The sequence below is a fragment of the Cherax quadricarinatus genome, chromosome 46 (assembly GCF_038502225.1).
Source record: "Cherax quadricarinatus isolate ZL_2023a chromosome 46, ASM3850222v1, whole genome shotgun sequence".
Classification (NCBI taxonomy): Eukaryota; Metazoa; Arthropoda; class Malacostraca; order Decapoda; family Parastacidae; genus Cherax; species Cherax quadricarinatus.
Window position 1 is genome coordinate 9,190,674 of NC_091337.1, and position 23,366 is coordinate 9,214,039.

General features: G+C 42.2%; 1 protein-coding gene and 1 long non-coding RNA gene across 5 annotated transcripts in view; one reads left to right on the plus strand and one right to left on the minus strand.

Moving 5' to 3' along the window:
- Window positions 1-12,796, minus strand: part of Imp (IGF-II mRNA-binding protein) — a 549,054-nt gene extending 536,258 nt beyond the window's left edge. For both annotated transcript variants that reach the window (XM_053788033.2, XM_053788032.2), the window contains exon 1: window positions 12,478-12,796. In XM_053788033.2, coding sequence (XP_053644008.1) covers window positions 12,478-12,655 — 178 coding nt within the window. In that variant the 5' untranslated portion in view covers window positions 12,656-12,796. The remainder of the gene's footprint in view (window positions 1-12,477) is intronic.
- A 51-nt stretch (window positions 12,797-12,847) lies between these two features.
- On the plus strand, window positions 12,848-18,985 carry LOC128696684 (uncharacterized). 3 transcript variants are annotated; one of them, XR_008408188.2, is made up of 3 exons: window positions 12,848-12,968; window positions 18,247-18,380; window positions 18,518-18,985. It is a non-coding gene; the product is annotated as an uncharacterized lncRNA (long non-coding RNA). The 3 variants fall into 3 exon arrangements; XR_008408189.2 differs by lacking the exon at window positions 12,848-12,968 and adding an exon at window positions 12,999-13,100; XR_011393204.1 differs by lacking the exon at window positions 12,848-12,968 and adding an exon at window positions 13,119-13,367.
- Window positions 18,986-23,366: the final 4,381 nt, after the last annotated feature.

Below are 23,366 nucleotides of genomic sequence, written 5' to 3' on the forward strand. Positions count from 1 at the left end.
GAGTTCTTGCTAATTGACCAGTTTTACATATTTGGCATGACTATATATATAATATATATATATATATATATATATATATATATATATATATATATATATATATATATATATATATATATATATATATATATATATATATATATATATGTATGTATATAAAATTGCTACTGTACTCTATGGATACAAGGACAAAAATTTGTAGTATAATACATGAATGACAAATTCTAAGCAACAGCACAAAATTTTCTGCAGATCTACAAAATCAAGTGTACATTGGCCAAAAACCATTACCAACTTGATAAAACATTTGTAAGAACTACTGGTACAAGGGACAAAACTAAACAAAATTATGCAGTGTACTTAAACTGTTATGGAATGAAGTGATTTTTTATAGTATAATCAAAATATACTGTAAAAATTTATTACTGTATATTAATATTATGTTTTCCTTGTATCAATAGTACCTTACTGACATTAAGTTACCCCTTTCCACAAGTGGCAGCACCAAGGTGGGAGTTGAGGTGGAAGGGCCCTAAAGCCACCCGAAAGTGCCCCTCACCCCCCCTGCCCACAAAGTCGCCCCCCCCCAAATAAATAATAATAATGCTTCAAAAACCTCCTACCTAGCTTTCCTACCAACCAGATAGCCACCCCTAACCCTTCTCCCTCAGTACAGAAATTTTAGTGCTGCCACTGGCTTTCTAAAAGAAATGCAAAAGCCAGAATATCAGAAAATTGGTTCTAGCAAGACAGTCTTTGCAATAACATACACAGACTGACTGTCCAGCACACAATCTTCTACACTTGATGGAAGTTTGTGTAATAAGTATACATAGTGAATTGCCACATAACTTCTTACAGACTTCATGACAATAATGGCTCAGAGAAGCCATAATGAACGTACATTTTCCACAATTACAGTACATAAGAAATTTTATTTCATGATTATATATAATTTTAAGTGCATAAATCTGGAGATGATGGAATGTGTGGGGAATACACCAGAAAGAGCTGGGGGAAGTGGGAAGTTGAAGAAGCATTAAGTATTAGGGGGTTGTGCATCCAGCAGGCATGCATGTACATGTACATGAGAAATAAAGCACGAAGTAAAAGTGAGAGAGCACAAATGAGAAAGTGAGAGGAAAGGGAAGAGGGGAGAAAGTGGAGAGGGGGGCGAGAGAGGAGTAAGGGTAGAGAGTAGAGGGGAGAGTGCAGAAAGCAGAACCAAATGGTTCTGGGTTTTGAAATGCTGATTTCAGGGTAAACCAGTTATCTGTCCTTGAAATTTCGAGGTGACAAGTAAAGTATCTAAACTCTGAAGGATAACTGAAACTGTTCCACGTCAGAGGGTGATTTGCACAGAGTTTTTACAAAAAGTTTCTCATGATACAGTAGACCAATTTAAAATGTAAACTGAATTGGAAAGGCAGTAGAAGATGACCAATACAAAATATTAAAATACTTTCACTGAAGTAAGAAGCTCTTCGTTTACCTTTAAAAATAGGCTACACAAATTCATGCTTAATAATGTATGAGTGTGACCTGACTAGCATGGGACAGCAGGCCTACTGCAGCACTCCTACATTCTTCTTCTCACTGCTTCACAACACTATGAACAGCTTGAGGCTTTAATTTAAATCAGCAAATATCACCTGTTAATATTTTAATTCTGTATTGTATTTGCTAGAAATAAATGTTTTCATTTTTACTTTTAACAGTCTAGAGGATTATATTTGACAAGGGTTTTTGTGAAATTAAATTGTTAAATGCTGCACATTTCTCTAAGATTACCTATAGGAATTTCTTTGTACAATTACATACAGTATTTGCCTTATAAGTATCACGTAAGCTTAAATACAGTATATATTTCATGATACCTATTTCATAACGATACAAAATAAACTGCATGAATAATGTAACATGCAGAGACTGAAGCTGGAAAATTATATTATAAAAAAATGAATCTCAACATGTAATAGTGACTACAAAAATCAGAATAAAAAAGGTAATATACATATGTAAAATACCTTCTAATTAAATTTTGAGGCAGTAATTTAATGCACTGCTGTATATGTCTGGGTTACACAATGTACAAAGGTGCCGCCTCTATATAGGCGGAGTCTTCATCCAAGGAAATTAAGCTAATTTTTTCCTCCTTCAGATCAAACCTGATTGCCTACCATTTCTAAGGGACTGCATGACCCCCTATGGGTTTAGTGCTTCCCCATACATATATATAATTATAATAATAATAATAATAATAATAATAATAATAATTAATAATACACATGCTTGGTCAAAACTTTTACATCTCATTTGCAGAAGAATTAGATAGGAATAAATTTAAGCTAACGTGACAGTGTAATGCAAGCCAGGCTAAAACAGGCCAACATTATTTATCAATATACATTATGAATACACCATATTAAACAATCCAATTACTGCATTCAACTTTTATATAAATAATTTTGTTGGCTATCATCTTAGTAGTAAACAAACAATTGTCATTAAATGCATTCGCTTTATATACCTGTGGATGTGGGCGAGTGTTTGACCTGCCTAGCATGGCCCAGTAGGCCTACTGCAGTACCCCACTAGTATTGTGATGCAATGGTTTAGAAACCCGACAAGTTGAAAAATGAGACACTTGTGCAACACTTGGAAATCTTTACTGAGAAATTTAATGTTGTACAAGTGTCTCATTCTCCCACTATTATTGTTTGGAGTATGTAATAAAGCACGTTATACATGTACACTACAATCAGTTTTAGTAACAAGATCGTGCCACTGCCTTTGCTCTTGTCTATGGCATGAAAGTAAATTATTTTATATATACTGTATGACGTCAGGTATTTACATAATTATTATAAGGAAATGTTAAACCCATAAAGGTCATGCAGCTCATCTATTTAGAGAGCAGCTAATTGCATTAATAATATAGTCATTGTACTGAAGATACAACTATGAAGGGGTTAATAATGACTAACTATTAAACGTACTGTGTCTATTGAATTACTGTACATAAAGGAAAACTTTGTGATGTTTTACCTGTTGATGTTATATTCATGGGAAAGCACTAAACCCATAGGTTTCATATTCATAGATCACCGAGAAATGTATGAAAATTAGTTTTGATCTACCTAAAGGAAAGGTAGCTCCAATGCCTTAGATCAAAAGCACTTCAGTATAGACCCCCACTGAAGGTGTTTTACCTAAAGCTGTACCAAAATCTATAACAAACATCAAATTAAATACACTTAATGGTTTAAATTACTTAAAGAGTATCCAACAATATTGCCCAATATCAAACTTAAAATATGGAGTAAAGAAAGATGATAACTGGCTCATTTTCATCTTTTCTCTTATGAAGAGAAATAAAATTAACCCACAAAAATTATATAACAGTAGGACAAAATAACTTACTCGAAAGTCAAAATGAAAGACTTAAAAACTAACATGGATATATCATTATACAGGCAACCAACACAATGGAAAAACTAGAGACCTATCCAAACATTTAACTGATATACCTTTACCTCTGATATACCTTTTATGAGTTTCGAGTTTTTCTACGCCCTGAGCTCAGCCTTTGGCCAGGCTTGTTTGGTGCTTTCCGGGTCAACCAGGCTGAATGTTTCTCCACTTTCCATTTCAACAGTCATTTACTGTACTAAAATCACAACTCACGAACAAGCAGAAGGAAAAAGTAAGCCCATTTTTAGCAAGTGCTATCAAAGTTTACATGCACTTTTACATACTTTTTATTCAAATTTACAATTATTGCATTAAACACTTGTTTATTACTGACACTTCACGGTTAAATTATGAAGATTTAACCTAGGATAACCTAAGTCAAACAACATGTGAGGGGCCTATTTGTAGCTGCAGGAGCTGAGCCAAGCTGGTGGTGGAGATAGTGGGGGGGGAGTAATGTAGTTGGCGTGGGGAGAGGGTCAGCGAGAGAGAGGGGGCAGCGAGGGAGAGGGGGCAGCGAGGGAGAGGGGGGTAGCGAGGGAGAGGGGGCAGCGAGGGAGAGGGGGCAGCGAGGGAGAGGGGGGCAGCGAGGGAGAGGGGAGCAGCTAGGGAGAGGGGAGCAGCGAGGGAGAGGGGAGCAGCGAGGGAGAGGGGGGCAGCGAGGGAGAGGGGGGCAGCGAGGGAGAGGGGGGCAGCGAGGGAGAGGGGGGCAGCGAGGGAGAGGGGGGCAGCGAGGGAGAGGGGGGCAGCGAGGGAGAGGGGGGCAGCGAGGGAGAGGGGGGCAGCGAGGGAGAGGGGGGCAGCGAGGGAGAGGGGAGCACCGAGGGAGAGGGGGGCAGCGAGGGAGAGGGGGGCAGCGAGGGAGAGGGGGGCAGCGAGGGAGAGGGGGGCAGCGAGGGAGAGGGGGGCAGCGAGGGAGAGGGGGGCAGCGAGGGAGAGGGGGGCAGCGAGGGAGAGGGGGCAGCGAGGGAGAGGGGGGCAGCGAGGGAGAGGGGAGCAATGATGGAGAGGGGAGCAGTGAGAAGGGGGCGTGGTTGTGGAGGGAGGTAACAGGGGGACATGGCTGGGACAGTGATGAAGGATTCATGTTATGGAGACGACAATGTAGAGGAAGTAAACTAGCATGGTCATAGAGGGTCGTGATGATGACGGGGGCGTGATGGTAATGACGGTGTCGTGATGATGGTGATGACGACAGGTGCCTGATGATGATGACAGGTGCCTGATGATGATGACAGGTGCCTGATGACGACGGGTGCCTGATGATGACGACGGCTGCCTTATGATGACAGGTGCCTGACGTGTTGAGGGGGTTGGTATGATGCATATAAATGCTCTGGAAAACGTACAGAGGAGGATGACAAAACTGATCCCATGCATCAGAAATCTTCCCTATGAAGATGGACTGATGGCCCTGAATCTGCACTCTCTAGAAAGGCATAGAGTTTTGGGGGGGATATGACTGAGGTGTATAAATGGAAGATAGGAATAAATAAAGGGGATGTAAATAGCGTACTAAAAATATCTAGCCAAGACAGGACTCGAAGCAATGGCTTTAAGTTGGAAAAATTCAGATTCAGGAAGGATATAGGAAAGCACTGATTTGGTAAGAGTTGTGGATGAATGGAATTAACTCCCGAGTACAGTTATAGAGGCTAAAACGTTGTGTAGTTTTAAAAATAGATTAGATAAATACATGAGTGGGTGCGGGTGGGTGTGAGTTGAACCTGATTAGCTTGTGCTACTAGGTCAGATGCCGTGCTCCTTCCTTAAGTGAATGTGACCTACCTGGCTAGGTTGGGGCATTGGCTTAAGCCGGTAGGAGACTTGGATCTGCCTCGCATGGGCCAGTAGGCCTTCTTTCTTATGTTCTTATGACGGGGCCGTGATGGTAGTGACGGGGCATGGAAATGGGGTCGTGATCATAATGACGGGCGTGATGATGACAGTCGTGATGATGACAGTCGTGATAGAAGCGTGGTGGTAGTGATGACGGGGCGTGATGACAGGGGTGTGGTGATGACGGGGGCGTGGTGATGACGGGGGCGTGGTGATGCCGGGGGCGTGGTGATGCCAGGGGCGTGGTGATGGTGATAGGAGGCATGAGGTGAAGGGGCGTGGTGATGACAGGGGAAGATGGTGGTGGTGACGGGGGCGTGATGACGACGGGGGCCTGGCGGTGATGATGGACTGACACTTGAAGATTTCATTGGTCAGTGCCCCTGTGTTCAAATCTCAGACCTGGATGAAGGCCTCATCACCCTGACTGTTATTTCTGGCCGCAGTAACAGCCTGGTTGACCAACATGGTTCACCAGCCCGACTGATCAGGAACTGACTTGAGGAACTTGCATAGTTTCCTCTTGAAAAATGCCAGGGGTCTGTTCGTAATCCCTTTGTATATAATGAGAGGCTGTTGAAATCTTTGGCCCCTTGTACTGAGTTATCATAGCACTCCTTTTTATTGAGGATATATTGCAACATCTGCCGAGCCTCTTGCTTTCGTAGGGAGTGATTCCTGTGCAGATTTGGACCAGTCCTTCTAGGCTTTACCAGATATGAATTATGATGTGCTCTATCTTTCTCGCTTGCGTTCCCAGAAGCACAGGTCAAAGGGCTCCAAACGTTCCCAGTAATTGAGGTGCTTAATTTATACGTGCACTGAAGACTGTATTCTTTACGACTGTAATTTCGCCTAGGTCTGCAATTCCAGCCTAAAGAGAATAAGTGATTTAATGAGGGCCATCATTTAATCGATTGCCGCCGAAGCTGATAGTTTATGGTGCTCCCCATATCCATCCTGTGGAGGGTAGCACAATAGCATATGGGTACTTAAAAGGAGCTAGGAACTAGGTCCCAAAAGGGGATAACAGTATATCTGGATTTATATCTACAGTTGACATATCTGTTACAAGCAAATTTAGGGCCTGGATGATCAAGCCCCGATCCACAGCGCGGCTGGTCATGGACGAAGCCGCGGGGGCCGTTGACCCCCAGAACACTCTCCAGATAGACTCCAGGCAGAATGTCTTGTTTCTTATTTTTATTAATAATATATCTTGACATATCACATCTCTATATTCATCAGTGTTCAAGATAGTGACCACAAGGCTAGTCACAGTTTGTATTTGGTTTGATCATTATGTGTCTATTAAAATGCCAGAGTACTTTTAACGAAGCCAGTCTGACTACCACATCATCAATCAGTTTGCTCACATTGCAAGTTGCTCCATAAGCGTGTTTATGTACATTCATGTTATAATAGATGACAGATCTACTCAGGCTTTCACTGCATTCCCATGACATACATTTCTTATATCTTATCAAATTTATCATGAAGAAGTAAATGTGATGGACTCTTTAACAACTACATATTAATTTTTCCCGGATTTTGAGTATCTATATCTGGCTTCATGAGCAAGTTGTCCTGCCTAGAAAGATCAAGCGACTACAAGGGGTCCATCGCTGGATTGGCATCTCGTATAATACGGGGTGACGACAACGGGCGTGCGGGTGACGGAGGGGCGTGGGGGTGATGTGTAGTAGTGATCCTAGCCTGTCATACTCTAACATAATCATATGATGATGAAACACCTCAAATGAAAATTAGGGACGTAATGAATAAGAGAAAACAAGTGTAAGGGGACCAAGACTCAATACCCTCCTTTCATAAGTAAAAGGAATCACCAATAGACCCCATAGCTATCTTCAAGAGTGAACCTGATATGTTCATATCAGCCTCGCTGCGTGCAGCTGGCACACACAGCCTAGTCAATCAGGCCAGCAATCAGGTCTGGTCTAGGACCAGGAAGCAAGAGCTTTAAACCCCAAAGCCTACTACAGGTAACTAACCCAACCTCTCTAGTCGATTTCGGGGGTCACCGCCCCCAGGTTCGATCCAAGAACATGCCTCCGGTTGCCGATCTGACAGATTAGACTGTTGGCACCAGCATCACGCAGTTAAATTTGTGCACCACAGACTGGCTGATGAACAACAGGCTAACCTATCATGGTTTACCCTCCCCCACACAGACCCAACCTACCCTTCCCCAATGAAAACGTTCAAAACAAGAGATGCCAAGCCAGAGATGATCCTTTTCAAAGCAGGTGAAATTGCAGATCTAAAGAGTGTACAGAGTACCTTTACTAGACATATAAGCTCCATCAAACACCTCAACTATTGGGAACGCTTGGAAGCACTTGACTTGTACTCGCTCGAACGCAGGAGAGAGAGACAGACACAGAGACAGACACACAGACAGAGACAGAGAGAGAGATATAGACAGAGAGACGGACAGACAGAAAATCATAATCTACCTGGTTACCTGGAGGTTATTCCGGGGATCAACGCCCCCGCGGCCCGGTCCATGACCAGGCCTCCCGATGGATCAGGGCCTGATCAACTAGGCTGTTACTGCTGGCCGCACGCAGTCCAACGTACGAGCCACAGCCCGGCTGATCCGGCACTGACTTTAGGTATCCGTCCAGCTCTCTCTTGAAGGCAGCCAGGGGTTTATTGGCAATTCCCCTAATGCTTGATGGGAGGCTGTTGAACAGTCTTGGGCCCCGGATACTTATGGTGTTTTCCCTTAGTGTACCAATGGCGCCCCTACTTTTAATTGGGGGCATTTTGCATCGCCTGCCCAGTCTTTTACTTTCGTAGGGAGTGATTTCTGTGTGCAGATTTGGGAACATTCCTTCCGGGATTTTCCAAGTGTAGATTATATCTCTCTCCCTCCTGTGTTCCAACGAGTACAAGTCAAGTGCTTCCAAGCGTTCCCAGTAGTTAAGGTGCTTGACAGAACTTAAACGTGCAGTAAAGGATCTCTGTACACTCTCTAGATTTGCGATTTCACCTGCTTTGAATGGAGATGTTAATGTACAGCAGTATTCCAGCCTAGAGAGAACAAGTGATTTGAAAAGGATCATCATGGGCTTGGCATCTCTCGTTTTGAAAGTTCTCATTATCCATCCTATCATTTTCTTTGCACGTGCGATCGTGGCACTGTTGTGATCCTTGAAAGTGAGATCCTCAGACATTACTACTCCCAGGTCCCTTACATTATTTTTCCGCTCTATTGTATGGCCAAAGTCTGTAGTATACTCTGTTCTAGTTATTATCTCTTCCAGTTTTCCATAACGGAGTAGTTGGAATTTGTCCTCATTGAACATCATATTGTTTACCGTTGCCCACTGGAAAACTTTGTTTATATCTTCTTGGAGGTTAACCGTGTCCTCAGCAGATGACAGCCTCATGCAGATCCTAGTATCATCCGCAAAGGATGATACGGTGCTGCGATGTATATCTATGTCTGATATGAGGATGAGGAATAAGATGGGGGCGAGTACTGTGCCTTGTGGAACAGAGCTCTTCACTATGGCAGCCTCCGATTTAACTCTGTTGACCACTACTCTTTGTGTTCGATTTGTTAGGAAGTTGAAGATCCATCTCCCCACTTTCCCAGTTATTCCTTTAGCAGGTATTTTATGGGCTATTACGCCATGATTGCATTTGTCAAATGCTTTTGCAAAGTCTGTGTATATTACATCTGCATTCTGATTTTCTTCCAGTGCATCCAAGGCCATATCATACTGATCCAGTAGTTGTGAGAGGCAGGAGCGACCTGCCCTGAACCCATGTTGCCCTGGATTGTGCAGATTTTGGGAATCCAGGTGATTTGCAATCCTGCTTCTTAGCACTCTTTCGAAGATTTTTATGATGTGGGACGTCAGAGCTATTGGTCTATAGTTCTTAGCTAATGCTTTGCTGCCACCTTGAAAAATCCTAGAAGGAATGGTCCCGAATCTGCACACAGAAATCACTCCCTACGAAAATAAAAGACTGGGCAGGCGGTGCAAAATACCCCCAATGAAAAGTAGGGGCGTCATTGGTACACTAAGAGAAAACACCGTGTCTGGGGCCCAAGACTGTTCAACAGCCTCCCACCATGCAGAAGGGGAATTATCAATAGGCCCCTGGTTGCCTTCAAGAGGGAGCTAGACAGATACCTAAGTCGGTGCCGGATCAGCCAGGCTGTGGTTCGTACGTTGGACTACGTGTGGCCAGCAGTAACAGCCTGCTTGATCAGGCCCTGATACACTGGGAGGCCTGGTCGTTGACTGGGCTGGGGGGGTTTGATCCCCGGAATACACTCAAGGTAGACCAGACTACGGGGGCGATGACCCCTGGAACACCCTCTAGATATACCCTCCCCAACACAAACCCAACTTACCCTCCCCCGCACTAAACCAACTTATCCTCCCTCACACTAAACCATCCTACTCTCCCCCACATAAACCCAACATTGCCTCCCCACACTAACCGAATCTATCCTAGCCTTTATCAACCTACCCTTACAATACCTTACCGACCCTAACCCAGCCTCGCAGTTGTGGATGGAGTAAGCATGGAGGTGAAGTATTGGTGGTAGCAGCCAAGGAGTGGGCGTGGCACTCACTGGCACTGGAAGCATGTTGGCGGCGACGAGGGCTTGGTGGTGGCGGTGAGGGCGTGATGGTCTACCTGGAGGGGCGTGGTGGCGGCGGTGGGGGAAATGGCGTGGTGGCGGTGGTGGGGGAGTGACGGTGGTCAGGAGTGGAGTGGTAGTGGAGTGGTGGGGAATGGTAGGAGTGGAAAGGGAGCGGTGGGGGAGTGGTGGAGACGTGGTTGATGTATAGTTGGGGTGGTGGGGGTGAGGTGGTATTGAAGTAGTGGTTACATGGGAAGAAGGGAGTTCTGAGGAGGGTTGGGGATGCTAAGGGAGGGATGCTAAGGAAGGGTGCTGAGGGAAGGACGGATGTGGAGGATGTTAAGAGAGGGATGGAGGAGGCGGCAGAGTGAGGAAGAAGTGCTAAGGAAGGAGGGTTCTGAGGGAGGGAGGCTTGTGCTGAGGGGCTTATAGGGAAGGAGGGGTGCAGAGGAAGGAAGGGGGCGCTGACGAAAGGTGGGACGGGGGTCCTGGGGTTGAGTGGGTACTGAGGGAGGGAAAGAATGCTGATTGGAGATGTGGGGCAAGGGAGGGAAGTCCGGAATTAGGAATTGGGTGTAGATTATAGGGTGACAAATAGGAATAGGGAGGCGTTAACCTGAGTACAGTAGTGTAAGCGTTGGGAGGCGGCTATGGGAGTAGGGTGTAGGCGTTGCGAAGGGGGAAGGTTGAAAAGGGGTATGCATGCTTTGAGAGGTCGAGTAGGAGTACAAAGTAAGGTTAAGGTAAAATGTAGGTATTTCTAAAGCGGGTGAGAAAGTTGTGGGCACTAAGAATGGGGGGGGGGGAAGAAAGATGGAGCCATATAGACGGGTTGGGGAGGGGGGTAGTGGAGGGCATGCTAGTGGCTCCTTGAGCTTAACAATATTTTATACAATGTAACTCTCACACTGTATAACATGCACAGAAATAAAATTTGTATTTGTATTTGTGTATGCTTCTTAAGCCTATCCTATGTAGGATAGGCTTAAGAAGCTGCGTATCGAATGGGGTAAGGGAGGAGCATATTGAAGACTAATTCAGATTATTAACTCCGACGGATAGTAACCCAGTTAAGCTTATTGCATTGGTATCCACATTTTAAGTCCTTCCCAAAGATGCGACCCTCAACAGTCAACTAAGTGTTGGAAACCTGCTGTCTCACTTCACAGTGGGACTCGACTACACATTCCCTTGGGTGTCAGGTAAGCGTGCTAACCATTGCGCTAGGAGGAAAAGTCACGGGGAAAGTGGGTAGTAGTATGGAGCAGGGGTTGAGAGGTAGGTGTAAGCGTATAGACGGGGGTCAGGGAGGAGCGTATAGGCGTTCAGGAGGGTAGGAGTTTGGGGTGAGGATTCAAGGACGGGAGGGGGGGGGGACCGAGAAGTCCAGGATGGGAGGGATAGATGGGGGATAGGGGGAGGAGGGCCACCAGGGCTGCCAACACTGCGCTGCAACCCACCCATTTGTATCACGTGGCTCTTAGGCCTAGCACACCAGCCCGGCTTCTTACAATAGTGACATATTAACACTGATTCTGCTAGTTTTATAAGAACTCTGCTATTTCTGCTTCCTTTGTGTCTATGAAAAATTTTAGGGAGACATACTTTAAAAATACTAATATTTACAATTATATCAATGGGATTTAGGCACCAGTTTCAGGGTTATCATTCAGTACTGATTAACTAGGATACTTACAATGATAAACACAAGCACATATTATCATCATATTCAACTATCATAGTACCTTTAATAGCTTTCAGGAATAATTTATAAGGAAAATAAGCAAAAGCTAAGATCTACTGACTTCTGGCAACGAATCAATATCGACCTTTTGTATAACCTTAATCGAGTACATGTTTATGCTATCATGCTTGCCAAATGAATAAATACTACTGTTAGGTTTAAAACATAGATGAGGAAATGAATGTCACCAGGGTGTGTAACGCAATCAATATGACAGCACAAATAGCGGAGGCAGGCCGGCCTCCCAGCGCCGTTAGGCCTCCTTACTTGCTGCCAGTCATGCGCACCCGGGGTTACGCCGTTCTGGACGCCGCTTACAAATTACCACATTAAGCGTTACGAACTACTCTTCATGCCAACTAAATGCAGTTTGTTACCTCCACTACGTGCAAGCATTTACTAAACCACATGATTTAAAGAAAAAACTAATATTAAAAGAGAAAATCAATTTCTTCAATCCAACTGGAACGCATACGCTCGCGCATATCCGTCCGGTAGGCCTAAAGTTGCCGGCTATATTTGTCACTGTATGGACCGTTACGGGCCATATTTTACTTGATCCTGACTTCAGTCTGCTCTAGCCACCACATCGCACCTCTAGAGTGCAAGTATACAACGTATATCAAAAGAAATCCGCAATGTTTACACCCGAGGCCCGCCCATAGTGGAAGCCATATTGAACGTATCGTTCGTTACTCCCAGCAGAACTTTGCAGCCTCTTCCCCGACACTACACAATTAACACGGTCACTATGATGCTGCAGCAAGAAACTGTGCCATCTCCTACGTACCATTTAGTGCCTCGATGGCCCTGTCGATGCCTGTCTGGTCCGTGCAGTCGACGAAAGCATAGCCTCCTCGCTTCACAAGCACATTAGTGGTATTCACTCCCTGATCCGAGAATAACTGACGGAGTGTCCCTTCATTCACATCTGTCGGAAGGTTCCCCACATACAATTTGGACATCATAATGACGGAATGTTGGGTTATGCACTGGTATCACTGATTGGGCTATTGCAAGTAGGTAGGGGGTGTTTGAACTGAGATGTGAGCAGATTCACACTTGTTTCCCTGCTTGCCGGCGATCGCTGACTTATCACGTGGGCGGGGCGCTGCTGCCGGGGGAGAGGCGTGGCTTAGCTCCCCCAAGGGGCGGGACTGACAGCGATTCCCTCTCTTATTGGCTATTCGGCCCAATCAGCGTTATGATTGGTTTTAGGGCTCGCAGCGGACCGGGAGATTGGCCAATCAGTGCTCCGCACAGTTGCCCACGTGACCAGAGGTGAGTTACTGGCTCAGTGTTCATTGGCGAAATTCGTTTCAAAATAGCAAAAATGATAGATTCTAGTAAACATGTGACATATGTATGTTGTGTACCTAGGCCCATGGGCCTATAGGCCTTAGTAATAATTCAGTAAGTGTTTGCCAGTGAGTAATACATCCAGGAAAACAGTGTAATAGGCTTGGATCACTGCCAGCTGAGTGTCTCAAAAGGAAAAAAAAAACTTCCCCCCTAGTGTTCAAAGCCTCCTGTTTCGCGCATGTACACTGCCAACAAAAAATAAGAAAATAATTAACTTCACCGAAGTGTCAGCTGTACTTGTAGTGCACATTTAACACATAAAGCCCAACCCTTTCGAAGTGACCATTGATAACTTGACCACTTTAATTCCTTTTTTGGGTACAGGAGACCTCAAGTGTTTGTTTACATGAAGGGGCGACGGCAGTATTCATATTTATTATTTACCAACTGATATTTCCCCCTCCATATTATTGTCAAACTTGAAAAATCAGGCTTTTTCTTTTATTGTACATATTAATACCTGTAAATACATGTTAAAGAGGTTTTCTGTCAGTAAGCTAATAGTCTCGTATTTAAACATCTCAAAATAAGTGAATGCAGCTTGAAAATATTAATTATAATTGATTCACTACAGTGTAATACTATTAATTATTAGCACATTATTCCTGTGTATCTTTGTAGTATATAATGTAAACATATACTTAAACCCAAAATTTGTTCTATGTGAACGTAAGCTTAAGTAACAGAAGAATTGGGAAGACCTTTAGTAGTTTCAGACCCATACTGGTTATCTCTTCCTCATTAATAATAACAGTATTAATGCTGTTTGACTTAGGAGTTTGACTAGACCATTACTCTAGGGGTGGTGTGATAGTCTGATGTTCTGCTTGCTGTATTAGATGACACACTGCTAGGTTAAGTTCACTAACTCCCACAGGATGTCATTGTAGAAGTCAGCATAGGGAAATATTAGCTTCTCTTTCTTGCTGAATGAGTGTAACGTATTGATTTCTGCTGTAACTTATTGCTAGGCTTTAAATAAAATATTTTCATTGGGGTCCTTTAAATAAGTCACTTTGTTTTTGGGGTTATCCTAGGTAATTTACACATATGATACTATGATAATTGTATGTGGACCTGTTCCTAAATAAATTTACTTACTTACTAAAAGCTTTACTCCACAAAATATGGTTTTACATTCTATTTTGCATTTATACAATAATTTCCCTAAATTGTTATAGGCACAGTGATAGTAATTTATGTTGATTTGATACAGGATAGCCCAAAAGTGAAAAAATATAGGAGTTTCAGTTTTTGTAAATATAATAATTTTATTCTCATTATTATATTTGGATGAAGTAAGCATGATGTGTTATGGGTGCAAGTTATGTGATGTTATGTAAAGGACTGGTTATATGGGACACTATTGCCTTACTTGGTCAATACAGGTAAAGCATTAGTGGGTTACTATTGAACACCCAGGATGCATTTGTGTGACATAATGCACATTCAGTAAGTGCAGGTACAGCTGTACCTATATAAATACCATCATTGTATCTCACACCATCACTGTACCTACACTCTCACCATCACTGTACCTACTCACCATCACTGTACCTACACCCTCACCATCATTGTACCTACACCCTCACCTTCACTGTACCTACACTTTCACCATTTCTGTACCTACATCCTCACTATCATTGTACCTGCACTCTCACCATCACTGTACCTACACTCACCATCACTGTACCTACATTCCCACCATCACTGTACACTCACCATCACTGTACCTACACGCTCACTATCACTGTACCTACATTCTCACCATCACTGTACCTACATTCCCACCATCACTGTACACTCACCATCACTGTACCTACACTCACCACTGTACCTACATTCTCACCATCACTGTACACTCTCACCATCACTGTACCTACACTCACTATCACTGTACCTACACTCACCATCACTGTACCTACACTCTCACCATCACTGTACCTACTCACCATCACTGTACCTACACCCTCACCATCATTGTACCTACACCCTCACCTTCACTGTACCTACACTTTCACCATTTCTGTACCTACATCCTCACTATCATTGTACCTACACTCACCACTGTACCTACATTCTCACCATCACTGTACACTCTCACCATCACTGTACCTACACTCTCACTATCACTGTACCTACACTCACCATCACTGTACCTACACTTACCATCACTGTACCTACACCCTCACCATCACTGTATCTGCACTCTCACCATCACTGTACCTACACCTTCATCACTGTACCTACACTCACCATGCTGTACCTACACTCACCTTCACTGTACCTACACTCACCATCACTGTACTACACTCTCACTATCACTGTACCTACACTCACCATCACTACCTACTCACCACTGTACCTACACCCCTCACTATCACTGTATCTACTCTCTCACAATCACTGTACCTACACCCCCACTATCACTACCTACTCTCTCACCATCACTGTACCTACACCCTAACCATCACTGTACCTACACCCTCACCATCATTGTACCTACACTCCCAACATCACTGTACCTACACTCACCATCACTGTACCTACACCCTCCCCATCACTGTACCTACACCCTCACCATCACTGTACCTACACCCTCACCATCACTGTACCTACACTCTTACCATCACTGTACCTGCACTCTCACCATCACTGTACCTACACCCTCACCATCACTGTACCTACACTCACCATCACTGTACCTACACTCACCATCATTGTATCTACACTCTCACCTTCACTGTACCTACACCCTCACTATCACTAACTACTCTCTCATCATCACTGTACCTACACCCTAACCATCACTGTACCTACACCCTCACCATCATTGTACCTACACTCTCACTATCACTGTACCTACACTCTCACCACCATTGTATCTACATTCACCATCACTGTACCTACACTCTCACCATCACTGTACCTACACCCTCACCATCACTGTACCTACACTCTCACCATCACTGTACCTACACCCTCACCATCACTGTACCTACACCCTCACCATCACTGTACCTACACTCTCACCATCATTGTACTTACACTCTCACCATCACTGTACCCACACCATCACTGTGCCTACACCCTATCACTGAACCTACACCCTCACCATCACTGCATCTACATTCACCATCACTGTACGTACACTCATCACTGTACCTATACCCTTACCATCATCATACCTGTACCCTCACTATCACTTTACCTATACATCTCACCTTCACTGTACCAGTACCCTCACCATCACAGTACCTATACATTCACCATCACTTTACTTACACTCACACTATCATTGTACCTATACCCTCACCGTCACTGTACCAATACCCTCACCATCATTGTATCAGTACCCTCACCATCACAGTACCTACACCCTCACCATCACTACCAATACCTTCACCATCACAGTATCTGTATCATCACAGTACCTACATCCTCACCATCACCATCAACAACAGAACACATGCACACAATACAAGGAGCAAGTAGTATCTCACACACCAGGTGTATGACTCAACTTTTTCAGAAACTCCAGGTCAATAAAAGGCCCAAAAATATGCAACTCGCTGCCAGAAAATTCCCAAAGTTTCCCATCTGCCAACAGGCTTTAATTATATTCTTCAAGGGCGCCTATTACTCATATATGTACCCGTATGCTACGTGTAGCGTATAATTGAGTGTGACTGCTCATGTGTTTTTGTCACCAAGTTAGTTCAGTCACTCTGTGAGAAAAGGACACGAGTATTATTATTATTATTATTATTATTATTATTATTATTATTATTATTATTATTATTATTATTATTGTGGGGGGAGCGCTAAAACCAGAGGGATTATGCAAGGCCTGTGAGGGGGGGGAATGGAAGGTATTCAGGGTCAGTTCAAGGAACTGGAGCACAGATCTAATTACCTAGATCAAGAGCCCCTCACTAACATCAAGGAATTTCCCTTGAGGGAGGAAAAAGACAAAAAATTATTTTAAATCCATGTGAATTATTTCTAATTATCCAACTCATCATTTATGCTCTCATCATACTTGTTTCATCATACTTGTATCATCATACTTGTCTCATCATACTTGTCTCATCATACTTGTATCATCATACTTGTCTCATCATACTTGTCTCATCATACTTGTCTCATCATACTTGTCTCATCATACTTGTCTCATCATACTTGTCTCATCATACTTGTCTCATCATACTTGTCTCATCATACTTGTCTCATCATACTTGTCTCATCATACTTGTCTCATCATACTTGTATCATCATACTTGTATCATCATACTTGTCTCATCATACTTGTATCATCATACTTGTATCATCATACTTGTATCATCATACTTGTATCATCATACTTGTATCATCATACTTGTCTCATCATACTTGTATCATCATACTTGTATCATCATACTTGTATCATCATACTTGTATCATCATACTTGTATCATCATACTTGTATCATCATACTTGTATCATCATACTTGTATCATCATACTTGTATCATCATACTTGTATCATCATACTTGTATCATCATACTTGTATCATCATACTTGTATCATCATACTTGTATCATCATACTTGTATCATCATACTTGTATCATCATACTTGTATCATCATACTTGTATCATCATACTTGTCTCATCATACTTGTCTCATCATACTTGTATCATCATACTTGTATCATCATACTTGTATCATCATACTTGTATCATCATACTTGTATCATCATACTTGTATCATCATACTTGTATCATCATACTTGTATCATCATACTTGTATCATCATACTTGTATCATCATACTTGTATCATCATACTTGTCTCATCATACTTGTATCATCATACTTGTATCATCATACTTGTATCATCATACTTGTATCATCATACTTGTCTCATCATACTTGTCTCATCATACTTGTCTCATCATACTTGTCTCATCATACTTGTATCATCATACTTGTATCATCATACTTACGACTACCATGAATCACTTATGATCTTGATACACAATGATGCCTTAAAATGTGATGATTCTAGAATAATGTAGTAAGTAGTGTTTTATTATTAGTTCCTCCAGAATACATATTAAGTGACTATCAAAATTATAACCAAATTATATGTAAATCTAACTGTTGTAACTTCGCTGTGTGATCTTTAGAAATAAACCTTTTATTTTATTTTTTTACAGGAGAGTGACACCAACAGCCTAGCAGATCAGAACCTGGACCACGATCACTGCTCGGAGGATCGAGCCTGCAGCACTCCCTGACCTGAGTTACCTACACCACTTATTAAATATGATAAGAGGCAAATATAAGAGAGGTAGATATGAGAGAGGTAATTATTATAGATGTAAATATGAGAGATGTGAGTATGATAGATGTAAATATGAGAGATGCGAGTATGATAGATGTAATAACTTGTAAATCCTTGAAGATATTCCTCTATATCTCCCTCAGGGAAGGGAAGTGCAGGTGGGGCTTGTGTCTTGATACTGCTGAAGGAATTTTTCATCCAAGGAATTAGAGCTACACTCCCCTTGGGTCAAAGGTGACTGCCTCTTATTCCCCAGACGCTGTATAGCCCCTTATTGGTTTAGTGCTTCCTTATGAATGTAATAATTGAGTTGCTTTCCTCTTCCCCGGATCAAACCCGTTTACCTCTATATCCACAAACACTGTTGCCAATATCAGCTTAGTGTTTACCCATGAATATATTAAAATTAACATGTAATAATAATTATGTAATAATCATAACATAAAATGATAATATGTAATAATAATCAACATGTAATAATCATAATAATCAACGTGTCATGATAATAATCAACATGTAATAATCATAATAATCATGTAATAATCATAATAACATGTAATAATCATAATAATCATGTAATAATCATAATAACATGTAATAATCATAATAATCATGTAATAATCATAATAATCATGTAATAATCATAATAATCATGTAATAATCATAATAACATGTAATAATCATAATAATCATGTAATAATCATAATCAATGTAACTATAATAATCAAGGTGACTAATAATCAGTATGACAATGACCCCTCAAGGGAAGTTCCTTTGTGCTGGTGAAGGGGCTCTTGATTCAGGGAACTGGATCTGTCTTCCAATTCATTGAATCAGGTCTGAATATCTTCCATGTTCCAAAATGCTGCATGACCTCTGCGGATCTAGCGCTCTCATGAATGCAATAATAATATGTAGGCGTTGATAAAATGGGAGATAAGAATGTGAAAGAAATGTGTAGACAGTATTACTGATGTGAAGGCAGTGTAGACAATATTACTGATGTGAAGGCAGTGTAGACAGTATTACTGATGTGAAGGCAGTGTAGACAATATTACTGATGTGAAGGCAGTGTAGACAGTATTACTGATGTGAAGGTAGTATGTAGACAATACTACTGATGTGAAGGCAGTGTAGACAGTATTACTGATGTGAAGGTAGTGTGTAGACAATACTACTGATGTGAAGGCAGTGTAGACAGTATTACTGATGTGAAGGTAGTGTGTAGACAATACTACTGATGTGAAGGTAGTGTGTAGACAATATTACTGATGTGAAGGCAGTGTGTAGACAATATTACTGATGTGAAGGTAGTGTGTAGACAATATTACTGATGTGAAGGCAGTGTAGACAATACTACTGATGTGAAGGTAGTGTGTAGACAATATTACTGATGTGAAGGCAGTGTAGACAATACTACTGATGTGAAGGTAGTGTGTAGACAATATTACTGATGTGAAGGCAGTGTGTAGACAATATTACTGATGTGAAGGTAGTGTGTAGACAATATTACTGATGTGAAGGTAGTGTGTAGACAATATTACTGATGTGAAGGTAGTGTGTAGACAATATTACTGATGTGAAGGCAGTGTAGACAATACTACTGATGTGAAGGTAGTGTGTAGACAATATTACTGATGTGAAGGCAGTGTGTAGACAATATTACTGATGTGAAGGTAGTGTGTAGACAATATTACTGATGTGAAGGTAGTGTGTAGACAATATTACTGATGTGAAGGCAGTGTGTAGACAATATTACTGATGTGAAGGTAGTGTGTAGACAATATTACTGATGTGAAGGCAGTGTAGACAATATTACTGATGTGAAGGCAGTGTGTAGACAATATTACTGATGTGAAGGTAGTGTGTAGACAATATTACTGATGTGAAGGTAGTGTGTAGACAATATTACTGATGTGAAGGTAGTGTGTAGACAATATTACTGATGTGAAGGTAGTGTGTAGACAATATTACTGATGTGAAGGTAGTGTGTAGACAATATTACTGATGTGAAGGTAGTGTGTAGACAATACTACTGATGTGAAGGTAGTGTGTAGACAATACTACTGATGTGAAGGTAGTGTGTAGACAATACTACTGATGTGAAGGTAGTGTGTAGACAATACTACTGATGTGAAGGTAGTGTGTAGACAGTATTACTGATGTGAAGGTAGTGTGTAGACAATACTACTGATGTGAAGGCAGTGTGTAGACAGTATTACTGATGTGAAGGCAGTGTAGACAGTATTACTGATGTGAAGGCAGTGTGTAGACAGTATTCTGATGTGAAGGCAGTATGTAGTAAATATTACTGATGTGAAGTGAACAATATTACTGATGTGAAGTGAACAATATTACTGATGTGAAGTGAACAATATTACTGATGTGAAGTGAACAATATTACTGATGTGAAGTGAACAATATTACTGATGTGAAGTGAACAATATTACTGATGTGAAGTGAACAATATTACTGATGTGAAGTGAACAATATTACTGATGTGAAGTGAACAATATTACTGATGTGAAGTATATAGACAACATGTTAACATTTAAATAGTGAATAAATTATAAGACAGAGTAGGTTAGAGCAAGTTACAAGTGTCATGTTAAGAGGCAGAAGTGAAACTACAGTATTACAGATTTTGCAACTTGGGTAGGGAGAAATGTTGCAAATAAGTCTGCAAAGTCAAAATATATATATAAAAAATTTAAAGAGTATCGAAAACTTTGGAACTTATTCAATATACAAATATATTTTGTGTGTGTGTGTACTTACCTAACTCACCTAATTGTGGTTGCAGGGGTCGAGACTCAGCTCCTGGTGTGTGTGTGTGTGTGTGTGTGTGTGTGTGTGAGAGAGAGAGTGTGAGTAATTTTATATTAAAACAAAACACATGTACAGCATCTAAAATATTGTGTGCATCTGAAGGTGGCCAGTAACAAGGCAGGAACTACTGCATCACCACTACTGCATCACCACACTAACACTGGTGAAGGAAGGTGGTTCACTACTGCATCACCACACTAACACTGGTGAAGGAAGGTGGTTCACTACTGCATCACCACACTAACACTGGTGAAGGAAGGTGATTCACTACTGCATCACCACACTAACACTGGTGAAGGAAGGTGGTTCACTACTGCATCACCACACTAACACTGGTGAAGGAAGGTGTTTCACTACTGCATCACCACACTAACACTGGTGAAGGAAGGTGGTTCACTACTGCATCACCACACTAACACTGGTGAAGGAAGGTGATTCACTACTGCATCACCACACTAACACTGGTGAAGGAAGGTGGCTCACTACTGCATCACCACACTAACACTGGTGAAGGAAGGTGATTCACTACTGCATCACCACACTAACACTGGTGAAGGAAGGTGGTTCACTACTGCATCACCACACTAACACTGGTGAAGGAAGGTGGTTCACTACTGCATCACCACACTAACACTGGTGAAGGAAGGTGTTTCACTACTGCATCACCACACTAACACTGGTGAAGGAAGGTGGTTCACTACTGCATCACCACACTAACACTGGTGAAGGAAGGTGTTTCACTACTGCATCACCACACTAACACTGGTGAAGGAAGGTGGTTCACTACTGCATCACCACACTAACACTGGTGAAGGAAGGTGTTTCACTACTGCATCACCACACTAACACTGGTGAAGGAAGGTGGTTCACTACTGCATCACCACACTAACACTGGTGAAGGAAGGTGTTTCACTACTGCATCACCACACTAACACTGGTGAAGGAAGGTGGTTCACTACTGCATCACCACACTAACACTGGTGAAGGAAGGTGTTTCACTACTGCATCACCACACTAACACTGGTGAAGGAAGGTGGTTCACTACTGCATCACCACACTAACACTGGTGAAGGAAGGTGATTCACTGCTGCATCACCACACTAACACTGGTGAAGGAAGGTGATTCACTACTGCATCACCACACTAACACTGGTGAAGGAAGGTGGTTCACTACTGCATCACCACACTAACACTGGTGAAGGAAGGTGGCAGTCCAGAGTCTACCAGTATCAAGGGAAGGATTCTGACATGTTTCCCCATGAGACCTGGAGAGGATATAGTTCAAGAATAAGCATCAAGGACCTTGTTACTGGTGAAGGGCTAATAATATTTCAAAGAATTTGAGGTACTCTCCCCTTCCTTGGAACAACCCTCATTACCTGCCATTTCACAGGAGTTGTATAACCCGTACAGGTTTATCACTTCTCCATGAAAACCATAGTAAAATTCTTTTTACCAGAATGAATTTGATGTCATGACACTGACCAGTGTTGGTTCAGTGTCTCATGAACATGACACTATGACCAGTGTTGGTTCAGTGTCTCATGAACATGACACTATGACCAGTGTTGGTTCAGTGTCTCATGAACATGACACTATGACCAGTGTTGGTTCAGTGTCTCATGAACATGACACTATGACCAGTGTTGGTTCAGTGTCTCATGAACATGACACTATGACCAGTGTTGGTTCAGTGTCTCATGAACATGACACTATGACCAGTGTTGGTTCAGTGTCTCATGAACATGACACTATGACCAGTGTTGGTTCAATGTCTCATGAACATGACACCGTATGACCAGTGTTGGTTCAGTGTCTCATGAACATGACACCGTATGACCAGTGTTGGTTCAGTGTCTCATGAACATGACACCGTATGACCAGTGTTGGTTCAGTGTCTCATGAACATGACACTATGACCAGTGTTGGTTCAGTGTCATAAACATGACACTGTATGACCAGTGTTGGTTCAGTGTCTCATGAACATGACACTATGACCAGTGTTGGTTCAGTGTCATAAACATGACACTGTATGACCAGTGTTGGTTCAGTGTCTCATGAACATGACACTATGACCAGTGTTGGTTCAGTGTCATAAACATGACACTGTATGACCAGTGTTGGTTCAGTGTCTCATGAACATGACACTATGACCAGTGTTGG